At 41.9% G+C, this 13,176-nt stretch overlaps 1 protein-coding gene across 2 annotated transcripts in view; it reads right to left on the bottom strand.

Moving 5' to 3' along the window:
- Nucleotides 1–109: 109 nt before the first annotated feature.
- The window catches only part of TPR2 (Tetratricopeptide repeat (TPR)-like superfamily protein), a 37,983-nt gene continuing 24,916 nt past the window's right edge, over nt 110–13,176 (bottom strand). For both annotated transcript variants that reach the window (XM_088721246.2, XM_008791708.5), the window contains exons 7-8: nt 777–869; nt 110–665 (exon numbers count right to left, since the gene is read on the bottom strand). In XM_088721246.2, the coding sequence (XP_088577372.2) occupies nt 595–665; nt 777–869 (164 nt within the window). In that variant the 3' untranslated portion in view covers nt 110–594. The remainder of the gene's footprint in view (nt 666–776; nt 870–13,176) is intronic.

The raw sequence follows: 13,176 nt of genomic DNA, 5'->3' as shown, positions 1-13,176 counted from the left end.
AGCTTCCATTGATATGGTATGACATAAAAATCATCAATCCAATCCCTGGGACATCCAGGGGATGGAAGGGATGAAGTGACAAAAGGTCAAATTCCTGACGCAGCAAAGGTGAAAAAATCTATTCTGAGGTCATGAACTTGAATATTGCTTAAGTTGTTGCATGTACTACATTGCATTTCTGAACAATTTCTATCAAGCACCCATGAAAGGACTAATTGAACACAAAAAAACAGCAAGCAGCATGTCTGTCGGTCAAAAGCATGTCCCCAACTTGCAGGAGGCTGAAGCATCTTTCAACATTTTTCCGTAATGGCCTTTGATGCTGTTGAATACCATAGCCTGCATAATTTATCGAACCACCTTGTTTGGCGGCAAAATTGCAATATACTGGAATACAATTAAGGAATAGTGCGACACTAGGATGAGCAAATTATACCCATATGATCGTAATCTGAGCATCAAGTATGCTTAATGTATTATTCGGCACGACCCATTTCCACATATGCCTGTTGTGCAACTATTTATACAGATGAAACATCTAACCGGTGACTATGAGTACATGAGTATTCAACAGTTCTGTGTAGATACACCAGTTCAGGGTGCAGACCACTTCCCAGCTCTGAAATCATGATAGAAACTGGATTTCTTTGAGACAACAAAGAATACTGTGAAGGCAAAGGAAATAAAATGTCATAGGCACTTGCATTTGCAAATTAGAACTGACCTCATACATAGCTGTAACAAACATCAGCCTTGTTATAAACAGAGGAACATACCTGGGATTGCAGGGATGATGTAGTCTGGTTTCCGCAAGATGTCATGCAGTGTCTGTTTCTCATTCACCTTGACCCATTTACCAGATCTGTTACCTGGACATAACAAAAGGAAATGACATATGATCCAAGCAACATTCTTGCAGACAAACAACAAAAGATCATCATAGCAGAAACATGCATATGGAAAGATCTTCCAAAATTCCAACCTAATCTCAATCGATGAAACAAAGAGAGAAAAACACTGTTAATTTGTTGGTTGACTCCAATTGATGTTCCCCTGCTTTGTTGGTTGACATCAGCAGCTTTCCAATTATCGTTATGAACATCTACTTAATCTGTTGCATATAGTCTATATACAAAGCTTTGGGATAATTTTTACTTTTTCCCTCTACTTGGTTCTTTTCAATCCCTGACATCTTACTAAATTAACCTCAAATATTTGGCAAATTACTACTATGTCTCATCTCTTTATCGTCATCATTTGATTCTGCCTCTACTTCAATGAAAGCTCCTCCTTATCCTCATAGACCGTTGTTGGTCCTTTATCATCTCTTTCTTTGGCCATTGATTATTTAGAATTGTGAGAAATGGGCATAGCACATTGCAAATATATTTACATAAATAGTCATGTCAACACATTTTTAACAGCTTGCAATATTTCTTCCATCTCTCTCTCTGTCTCTCTCTCTCTCTGGTCAAAGGTGCAGTACATCTGTGCAAAGTGTAATTAACAAAGGCCAACAGCGATTTAGCCTAGGTTTGCATGAAGCTACCATCTGTAGGTGTTTGAGGATAAAACTTGATCTCAAGCAATCAAAGGGAAATACTGAAGTAGGAGAAATTTGATGCATTGAATCGATGGCGCTGCCAATTAATAAAGAGAAGATAACTTCTTTAATAAGATAGTATCAATGCCTTAAAGATCCTTGAAATAGATTCGACTTAAAGTCTGCTGGGTAGTCAGTCAAAACAAATAGTGAGTCATTTCAAAATTTACCATAACCCTTATTGATTCCTCAAAAGATTTTAGGTTTTAACAATATGACCCTAAATCCAGGCCTAGGAAGCCTAACAACAGAGATGAAGCACATGTATGCTTACAGCCAAATGGACATCAGATCAGCTATCTTACTCTTTAGGGGCTTAAGAAAGGAATAAGAGAGATCAGATATAGCACTTGCTAGGAAAGATGAAAAATACAATCAAAATAATGGTGAACAAACAGAATGAGGAAAACGGTGGCTGAAGCCATTTATTGTACCATTACTAGGGCCTCGCAATTTACGAGCAAATAAGCACACTGCAGTTAGGCTTGCTTACAATGCTAAGCCACCACTTACAGATTTAGAACACAATAAGGTTTGAATCGCAGTAACAAAAAGACACTCCATGACATTCCAATAGTCATGCTTTTTCGAAAGCTTACATGGGAGAGAGCATGACCAGAAAAGATTGGTTAAAGTAAATCTTGATTTTTCCAAAGTTCCCCTCTAGCAAGCCGTATTTAAAGCCATGCTTTTTGACAGCATTCTAATAATCAAGAATTTAAATCTTGGTACGAGTCAAGATGGACGAAAACAATCAGTAGAAGCAAGAACAAAATGAAAAAGATTACAAAAATGGATCCAAGTTCAAGAGAGAACCGGTTTTCCACACTGTTCCTGTCCCATTTTCTAGTTGAAATGGTACAGTACTAAGGACGCCATCCCTTTCTGGCGGGACCTAAATCTTTGCTAATAATTGACACTTCTGCAAGAGTTTTCAGGAACATGTCAACAGTATGATATTTTAATTTCATCAGTTTTTATTACTTATCTATTCCCGACCTTCTCTCAAATGAAAAGGCAATTCATATTGATGTGCTTGCTTCATTTATTTAGATGTAAAATAACTAAAGAACAGCAAGGGGCATACAGTTGATATAGATCGACAAGTAGTTTTAAGGCGACAGAAGTTGAGAAAGTGAAATTCGAGAAGGACTCAGATGCATTTTAAGAACGAATGGCAAGTTATTTGGGCATTTCAAGCTATAACGTACCTAAACACATGTAGAAACCACCTAGAATATATCGACTCTTTGGAATAATATGATCCAAACACATATTATAATCATTCAATATTTGAACAAAAACATAGCTTGATCAGGCTTTTCAAATTATTTTTTGTTGTACAAGGATCAAAAAAGTGCAAAAACTTATTGAAAGATCGCTGAATGATGAAAAAATTTGAAACAGCAGCAAAAACTGGGATGGAAGCAGGAAGTCAGAGAAAAAAATTGTAGAAATTATTGTGAAGTGGAAGCTTTCTGGACAGAAGTAGCCTAACATGTTACTGCTACTGTTCCTGTTACAAATTCTAAGAGCAGCGACCTCACTGTAAGCATGCAGACATTCACATGAATATTCCTAAGTTGATCCAACAAAAATACAGAGCATAATCCAAATCTTATCATGTACCATCTGCTTTATGCAAGATCACTACCACCGAGAATTATAAACTCTTTTAAATGTTCTTACTTTTCAACAAGAGAATTTTACTTTTATAATGATAGACAAAAGATATTTGAAATAATAATACTAAGCGCCAAAGCCATTTTTTCCCCTTTGTATTTAAATCAAATGAGATACTCACAGCGAGAGAGCAAGTTTAACAAGAGAAATATCTATGGAATCCACAATTTCAAAAGAAACCCAGTTGTGAATAAACAGAAAAAATGTTTGAATCAGGAAACTACATAAGAAGGCCTGATATATTCAACGCTTGTGTACTAAGTTTCAATGAAACATTTGTTATAAACAGTGTGCCAACGATGTAAACCATGTGGCCATGAAAAACAGCCAATGAAAAATGAAAACAAGACATATTTAAAAGAAAATGCTACTTGTATCTGAATTTTATCTAGACTACACTTCAACATATTTAAAAGAAAATGCTAGTTGTATCTGAATTTTATCTAGAGTACACTCAGTTTGTGGAATGCAAGAACAATACACAGAGCACTACTGCCAAACAACTAGACATGCTTGTTAGTAAAGAAACAAGTGAAATTTGTCATGTTTTATTCAACTTCCTTTTTTGAGAGTAACAGCTATCTGAAATGCATTTAGACTCCACACAGCTGATAGAATAAAAGAGAAGAACACCTTGGTCAATTTTATCTTCCGTTTTTCAGGTTGGAAGAACACTGATGCGTTTTGCACTGACGAGAAACCAAAAAAAAGGAGGGGAAATCTTGGTTGTGATGTGCAAACAAAATAAGCCTCTAAATTATGAAGGAAAAATTTCCCGAGTTGTCCGATAAAATCGAACGCCAGGCATGAAAAATCAGTTTTAATTTTTTTTATTTTATTTATAACAATTATAAATATTAAATTTAACTTTTGTGTAAAATTACCTCAAGGCCGTAGCGGAAGTTGGTCGAGGTAATTTGAATCTGGATCTGGATCTAGATCCCTGAAGGTAGCTCTGCGAGGCCTGGATCTACAAGCCCTCTACTTCGCACGCACGTCAAACTTCGCAAGAAGGTTGGATGATGTTTTTACTCGTGCAAAACAATCTTTTGCAAAAGGACCCTTGGAAGAAAAGAAATCCAGAAAAAGGACGTTCCCTTTTCTCTTTCTTTCTTTCTTCTCTTTCTTTCTTTCTTCAGTTTCTTTTCTCCCGTTTCTTCACAGCACGCACAAGCCACAGATGCCCGTCTCTTGATCCCGATCACAGAGGGAATGGAAGGGAGGAGAGGACACCGGATCTGGGCCGAACTCCAAACCACCAGAGAGAAAGGACTCCTTCCTTTCTCTTCTTCTTCTTCTCCACAGAATCAAATCTCCTTCTCTGTCTGACGTTTTCTTCCCAAGAAAATTTTTTTCTCTCTCTCTCTCCATTCGAGAGGAAACGGTGGCCTACAAATAGGCCAACGCTGAGAGGAGTTAAGAGGCGTAATGGTCCAGCGTTATTGAATTCATTCATTATCAAATATGAATGAATTTGATAACGGTTGTTTCAAAAACAACCATGGAATAAACCAGCGATTAATGCCTATTATTGCCGGATTTCAAAAATCAAACTGGACTGGAATGTTGGCGGTTCAAAACCGCACTTTCCGGTCCAGTCGGTCGTCTGGCCGGAGGCCGGTTGGCCGCGCACTCGCTGGTCGGAAAGCTTGCGGACGCGTGAAACAGAGAAGCTCTGTTTCATGCGTCCCAGGTGAGTCGCGGCTCACAAAACAAATGCTAAGGGTCCATGTGAAGGGAGTGGTCCACGGGTCCATGGCATTTATTCACGGTCAGCAACCACACAAAATGGGAAAAGTCAACTTGATACAAATGGGTTAGCCCATTTGATCATAAGTTAGTCTATTTGGTTCTAAACCAAATTTGCAGCCCATTTGAATGAATTTTTGACCCGAAAAAATTCCACATGAGTCTGACTCATAGGAGATTCAATTGGGTCTAGTTTCGGCTCGATCCAAGTCCGACTTAGATCAGAACAAATACGAAATTAAATCCCAATTAAATCATGATCGAGCCCAATTACACTAATTTAGACCCAATCAAATCCAATCTCAACAACTGAGTCCTGATCAAGTTCAATTATATTAATTAAAACTTGATTGACCCGAAATACAGACTTAATTAGTTGTTCATCCATGAAATTTAGCATGTACCTCATGTTCAGTGCTAGCTGAACATAGACAGAGCCAAATTCCAAATGACCCATAATTTAATTCTTAATTAAATTGGGTCAAGACCTTCCTACTCAGCTTGACTAATGTGCGTGACTCCGATAGGTTCGAACACTAAGCCGGTAGTACATGGACTACTCCATGCACTAATCGAGGTGACCATCTAGCAATGATACCCGACGTCCGGATAGGTCAAATATGCAAAGCAACATTCAAGAACCTAGACGTATGGTTGTTGCATAATTCATCCCTATGACCTTCGATGCTCAAGATGACCTCAGAGTGGACTGTCGAACTCTGGATCCGGTCATCCATAGTATATTTCAATTAATCAAATCAAGTGACCATCACTTGGTTTACCCTGGCCAAGGTTTTACTGAATTGAAATACAGCAAGACATCAACTCCTCTAATCTGGAGCGGTCAATCCCATCTTGACTCGTACACAGACTTCGCGAGTACTTGACTGCACCCAGCATCCTTCCGATCCCTGAATTAGAAATTCAGGTCATCCAGTGCCTAAGTACAGTGAGTTGCTTGCAAGTCACCGTGACAGTCTCAGGTCTAAGGGGTACTTATGCCCATACGTTTTACGAGCTAACTCCCGACAGTGGAGTGCTACGCAGGTGAGTCACTATTCAGTGACGATGTACTCCTACATCTCACCTGTATGCCATACAGTGTCTCCACACTCCTTGGTTTAAGAGGACAACCAACTAAATGGCACACAACGACCTATACTTGACATAGCTATCGTCCAATTGACAGCTTGTCATTTGGTCGCGAACTGGTTTAAGGACTAAATGATAAAACCTCTTTCATCCACTAAATTAGTCCTAAGGACTTCATCACAATACACAGGAGTTCAATTTGAAGATGCAACACTTGTGATGAATAGAAAATTACCAGAATAAATTTTTATTCATTTTAATAAAATATATATACATAATCCAATTTCTTACAATTAAAAATTGGCTTTGGGACACAATTCCCAACAACTCCCACTTGGACTAAAGCCAATTTGTACAGTATCTTATACCCATCTTCGATTTGTGATAATCGAACTCCTTTACAGAAAGGGCTTTAATGAATGGGTCAGCTAGGTTCTCCTTTCCATCGATCTTCTGAAGATTGACGTCACCTCGTTCCACGATCTCTCGTACAAGGTGGTAGCGACGCAGAATGTGCTTGGTCCTGTGGTGAGACTTTGGCTCCTTTGCTTGTGCAATGGCTCCAGTATTGTCACAATACAAAAGAACTGGACCGTTGATTGAGGGAGCAACACCAAGTTGATTTACAAATTTCTTGATCCAAACAGCTTCCTTTGCCGCATCTGATGCAGCAACATACTCTGCTTCGCATACGGAATCGGCTACTGAATGCTGCTTGGAACTTTTCCAGCAGACTGCTCCTCCATTCAGGGTAAACACAAATCCTGACATACTCTTACTGTCATCATGGTCTGACTGAAAACTAGAGTCTGTAAACCCCACAAGTTTTAAGTCAGATTCTCCATAGATTAACCATTGGTCCTTAGTATTTCTTAAATACTTAAGGATGGTTTTCACCACCTTCCAATGGTTCTCACCCGGATCAGACTGATACCTACTCGCTACTGCTAGTGAGTAAGCAACATCCGGTCTTGTACATGTCATGGCGTACATGATAGAACCTATTGCAGAAGCATATGGGATTCTACTCATACGCTCTCTCTCTTCGGAAGTTGTCGGACAATCTTTCTTAGAGAGAGAAATTCCTTGGCCTATCGGAAGATAGCCCTTTTTGGAATTCTCCATGTTGAACCGCTTCAACATAGTGTCGATGTACGTGGATTGGGACAATCCAAGCAACTTCTTAGATCTATCTCTATAGATCTTCATCCCTAAGATGTAGGATGCTTCTCCCAAATCCTTCATGGAGAATTGTGATGACAGCCAAAGTTTCACATTTTGTAATGCAGGAATGTCATTCCCAATTAAGAGAATGTCATCCACATACAACACAAGAAATGTGATCACTGAACCGTTAACCCACTTGTAGACACAAGGTTCTTCTTCGTTCTTAACGAAGCCATATGTTTTGATAGTTTTATCGAAACGTATGTTCCAACTTCGAGAAGCTTGCTTAAGTCCATAAATGGACTTTTGTAGCTTGCATACTTTGGACTCGTCTATGGATGTGAAACCCTCAGGTTGTATCATATACACCTCTTCTTCCAGCTCTCCATTTAGAAAAGCTGTTTTCACATCCATTTGCCAGATTTCATAATCCATATATGCTGCTATAGCTAGCATGATCCGAATAGATTTTAGCATTGCCACAGGGGAAAAAGTCTCGTCATAGTCGATACCATAACGTTGACGATACCCCTTGGCAACCAGACGGACTTTATAGGTTTCCACCTTTCCGTCTGCGCCTCTCTTTCTTTTGAAGATCCATTTGCACCCTATGGGTTTTATCCCTTCGGGTGGATCAACTAGTGTCCATACACTATTGATTTCCATGGATTCCATTTCGGATCTCATGGCGTTAAGCCATAACTCAGAGTCGGACCTTTGCATAGCATCCATATAGGTAATCGGATCCTCATTGTTCTCATCAAGCTCAATAGGATCTGCATCTTGGACCAAGAAACCGTAGTATCTGTCCACTTGACGCGGTACTCTACCTGATCGCCTTAATGGTGCTTCTACATTGGGCTCCGGGTTTGATCTAATCGAATCCGGTTCTGTGGGTTCAGTAGTTTGTGTTAAATCTTCCATCTGCTGAGCTTCATTAAGTTCAACCTTAGAGGCAACAATTCCTTCACTAAGGAATTCCCTTTCCAAAAAGGTTCCCTTAAGTCCTACGAACACCTTTTGTTCATTAGGAAGGTAGAAGTAATAACCCCTAGTTTCCTTGGGGTACCCTACAAAATAACACTTATCGGACCTAGGACCAAGTTTGTCAGTTTGAGAACGTTTAACATAAGCCGGACATCCCCAAACCCTAAGGTATGAAAGTGTCGGCTTACGCCCAGTCCATATCTCATATGGAGTCTTCTCAACAGACTTACTTGGAACCTTATTTAGTATTATACACGCAGACTCTAAAGCATAACCCCAAAAAGATACAGGCAGACTAGTAAACCCCATCATGGATCGAACCATGTCTAACAGAGTTCGATTCCTCCTTTCGGATACACCATTGTGCTGAGGTGTTCCTGGAGGGGTCCATTGTGAGAGAATCCCATTCTCCTCTAGATAAGTCAAGAAATCACCGGAAAGGTATTCTCCTCCTCGGTCTGACCGAAGGATCTTAATACTCTTTTCAGTCTGTTTTTCTACTTCATTACGAAATCGTTTGAACATTTCAAATGATTCCGACTTATGCTTCATCAGATAGACATACCCATACCTGGATAGGTCATCTGTGAAGGTTATGAAGTAGGCATAACCACCTTTGGCACTTACGTTCATAGGTCCACATACATCAGTATGTATGAGGCCAAGAACATTGCTAGCTCGTTCACCCTTTCCAGAAAAAGGTGACTTGGTCATCTTACCCAGAAGACAGGATTCACAAGTTGGCAATGATTCACAATCATTGATTTCTAAAATGCCCTGTTGGGCTAACCTGTTTATCCTGTTTTTATTTATGTGACCTAACCGGCAATGCCACAAATAGGCTTCATTGACATTATCTAACTTAGGGCGTTTATTAGAGGTGTACATTACATTCACAGGCAGTGATAGAGTATAAATGCCATATTTCAATTGTCCACGAAAAATTTTAATACCATTCAAAATGATATCACAAAAATTTTCTTTTATTGATAAACAATAACCATTTTTGGCCAAAAGGCCTACAGAGATGACATTCATTAAAAATGTTGGACAATAATGACAATCATCTAATATGACTACTCTAGATTCAAAAACAAGCTCAATGACTCCTAAAGCTAGGACTGGAACTGATCTTCCATCTCCAACGTTCAGGAATCTCTCGTCACTCTTGAATCTTCTACTAACTTGAAGTCCCTGCAATGAATTGCAAATATTAATTGGACTTCCGGTATCCAATACCCAAGTGGTAGAATCATAAATTGAAAAATTACAAGGTGTTATCATATAATTACCTTGTGCAGCAACTGTTTGCTGCTTTTTCTTCTTAGGCCTGTTTGGATCAAGGGACGCTATGTAAGCCGGACAGTTCCGCTTCCAATGACCCATCTTCTTACAGAAGAAGCACTCTGCCTTGCTCTTATCGGCTTTACGCTTCTTAGTCTGGCTGGGCTTAGAGACCCCAGCACGAGCTTTTTGCACCTTCTTCTTCTTTCCTTTCTTAAAGGAAGAAAGTCCTGCAGAAGTCCCACCTACCACATTCACCGTTTCCTTTTTGAGTTGGTGATCCTTCTCATAGGTCTGCAGTAAACCTAGCAAACCATGATAGGATACTTCAGGTTTAGTCATTCTATGATGACTAAGGAAGGTCAGGTAGGACTTGGGAAGTGAGTTCAAAATGGCGTCCTTGCCCAATTGCTCGTGCAAAGGAAAGCCAAGTTTACTTAGGCGATCGATTTGTTCGACCATATACAATACATGATCGGTGACCGATGCCCCTTTCCTCATGCGGGCATTGAATATAGCGCAGGAGGTCTTATGTCGTTCAACATCATCAGGTGTGCCGAAAGACTCCTTCAACATTTGAAGGATTTCCACTGGCTGCGCTTCCTCGAATTTACGACTAAACTCATCATTCATCGAGGCCCTCATGATGCAACGCACTGTAGTGCGATCGTTGAGCCACTTCTGATAAGCGTCTCTGATTGCACGTGGTGCATTGGCTGCAGGTTCCTCAGGTGCAGGATCCGATATCACATACAGGATCCGCTCATGCTCTAATACTATTTTCATCTTTCGATACCAGCTATCGAAGTTAGGTCCATTAAGCTTATCATTGTCTAATAGTGTTCGGAGGGACAATGAGTTAGCCATATCTGAAAAATAAAGGAAAAATCCAACTAATCAGTATATGATTTATTTAATCCTAAAGACTTGGACTTTAGTCTAAAGTTTTCTCCCACTATTTTAATCGAATTAATAGCCTCTACCTTTAATTCGAGGAATTACTTTAATTCCCTAGTGGGTACTAGAATCCGCATAGACTGCATACGGGCCCGAGGAAGGCTCGGCCAACCCATGTGCATCTAAGGGTAGGTACATTACCAATTATTTCTCTAAACAATTTCTAGCAATCAATTTTGCCCCAAGTGGTAATCAGTAGGCGGAGGCCTCCACTGAAAATCCTGGTTAGGTCCAACCATTAATGAACTAACTCGATGATACTACCTAATGTATGATCAGGCCCGAGGAAGGCTCGGCCAACCTAATCACAATTAGATAGCTCAAAAAGCTATCATATAATGAAGGATAATTCCAGTATTTAGAGGAACACCAGACGGAAGCGTCCTGCATGTTCAACTGTAATATTGGACCTATTATCATTCACCTTAATGGGAGGCTATGATCTAGTTATCTATATAACTTTATCATTTTAAGGACCTAATAATTTAGAGGATTTTAAATGATATGTAACACTGACCGATAATTCTAAATCCTCCCACTGACTTCACCAAATCATATAGAGGACTAGCTCTTATTGGTCTATTAGACACCTAAATCAGTCACACTGATTTTTCTTAATGGCATGGGTGAGTGCCTAGTATCAAGGTACCTTAATCAAAACTTGATCGACCAAATTGGCCAGGTAAGAGAGATCATGGGAGGGTTACGCCATTAACCTCTTTCCTAGACACCAACTATGTTGGCCAGGTAAGAGGTAGCCTCAATTAAAAACCATGATCAAATGCCGACTTACCTTAGACACCAATTGGTTTATCAAGTTGATTTAGGTTATCCTTGGGAACTCGGGCTCGACCACTAAGCCACAATCAGATCCAATTGAAATGTTTGGATATGATAAACTACAACTATTGAGTTTGATCATTTTATAAACCTTGATTTAGTCTAGTTCAACTATTGATTAGATTAAATGATGTTTCTTAAGTTAGTCCATTTCAATTTGATTTCATGATTAGGTCTAACCTAGTCAACTAATCTGATTGTGCTAACCCATCCCCAAATCCCATGTTCAAATTTAAATTTTAATTCGAATTTCAAATTTTGAATTTTAAATCTTTATTTGAAATTCAAATTTTAAATTTTAAATTCAACATTTAATTCTTTATTAAATGCATTATGATCATGGATTCAAGGTGTCAATTTATTCCTGTTACGGGGGAACTTAGCCACCATGCCCCACGTGACCGGCACGCGCGCCCAGGAAGACTACGGCAGCCCCTTGATCCAGCAATCCGACCCCGAGTCGGACATCTTCGGCTCCGCAGCCCGACCCCGAGTCGGCAGCCCCTTGATCCAGCAATCCGACCCCGAGTCGGACATCTTCGGCTCCGCAGCCCGACCCCGAGTCGGACATCTCTCGACAACGACAGGCTATTCCCCAGAGGCACGCCGCGGCCCTCTGCTCCACTACACCCAGCAACGGTCGTACCCGGCGCTGCTCCACGATCCCCTGTAACAGCCGTACAAAGCGGAGCTCCACTACGCCCTGTCATGGCCGTACCCAGCGCTGCCCCACGACGCCCTGTAACGGCCATGTCAGTGGCAGCTCCATCGTGCTACACGATGACCAACCCCCCAAAAGGACCCCCCAGCCTGGTATATAGGCGGCTGGGGGGAGAAGGGGGGTAAGCAAGAACTTCCAGAGCATTCTCTTACTTGCTACTATTATCTCTCCTTCTCCTCCAATCTCCTCTGACTTGATCGTCGGAGGGCCCCCACTACCCCAGTGGTGGTGCGAGGCTTGCTTGCAGGTTTTCCGGTGGAAGGTGGAGCGCAATCAACACCAACCAAGGCAACTCAAACGGAACCCCGTTCACACCGCTGTGCCAATCGTTCTCGGTTTGGACCACCAGCAACAGTTGGCGCTAGAGGAAGGGTCCGAATCTCAGAGCGATCGTAATGGCACGGCGAGGTGGTCGTGGAGCTTCCAATGCCTCCGGTCGCGGGGCCTCTCGCGCCTCCGGCCGGGAGGCCGCTGCGTCTCCAACACATTCTCAGCAACACTCTACCGCTCCACCTCCCATTCAGATGGTCGAAGCCGCTCAGTTCGACCAGTTAGCCCAGCAGGTTCGCACCCTCGCGGAGGCAGTGCAGAACCTGCAGAGTGTGATGTCTCGGGCGCCGCAGCGGGCCCAGGAGCCGCTGCTCCCTGAGCGCTCACCTGTCCTCCTCAACCCGCGCTCCTTCCTCTCCCATGGGGAGGAGCGCCGGCGCGAGGAAGATTCTCGAGCACGGTCCATTCTGCCGGGACCTTCCCATCGGAGCTGCGCGGGGTACGAGAGGCGGGCCCGGGCGCGTTCCCAGACCCCCCAGTCCTCAAGGAACCCGCGCTCCAGTCGGTCCCCCTCTCGGTGCTCCTTGTCTCCCACCCATCGGTCGCGCTCCCTGGACCGGCGGGTGGACGATCTCCACCGACAACTCCAGGTCCTGAAGGGCCACTCCAAAGATCCCTTCGCCGACTTGGAGATCTCCTCCCAGCCGGCGCTTGCCTCGAGGATCCTGCGGACCCCGAATCCGCCGGAATTTAAAATGCCGGCGATCGAGCCCTATGACGGGGCGGCGGACCCGCGGGATCACGTCGAGAGTTTCAGGACCCT

Source organism: Phoenix dactylifera, chromosome 5 (assembly GCF_051530095.1).
Source record: "Phoenix dactylifera cultivar Ajwa chromosome 5, Ajwa_hap1_PhDact_Kaust_v1.1, whole genome shotgun sequence".
Taxonomy (NCBI): domain Eukaryota; kingdom Viridiplantae; phylum Streptophyta; class Magnoliopsida; order Arecales; family Arecaceae; genus Phoenix; species Phoenix dactylifera.
Note: the sequence above shows the minus strand (reverse complement) of the source record. Positions and strands in the feature narration are given on the sequence as shown.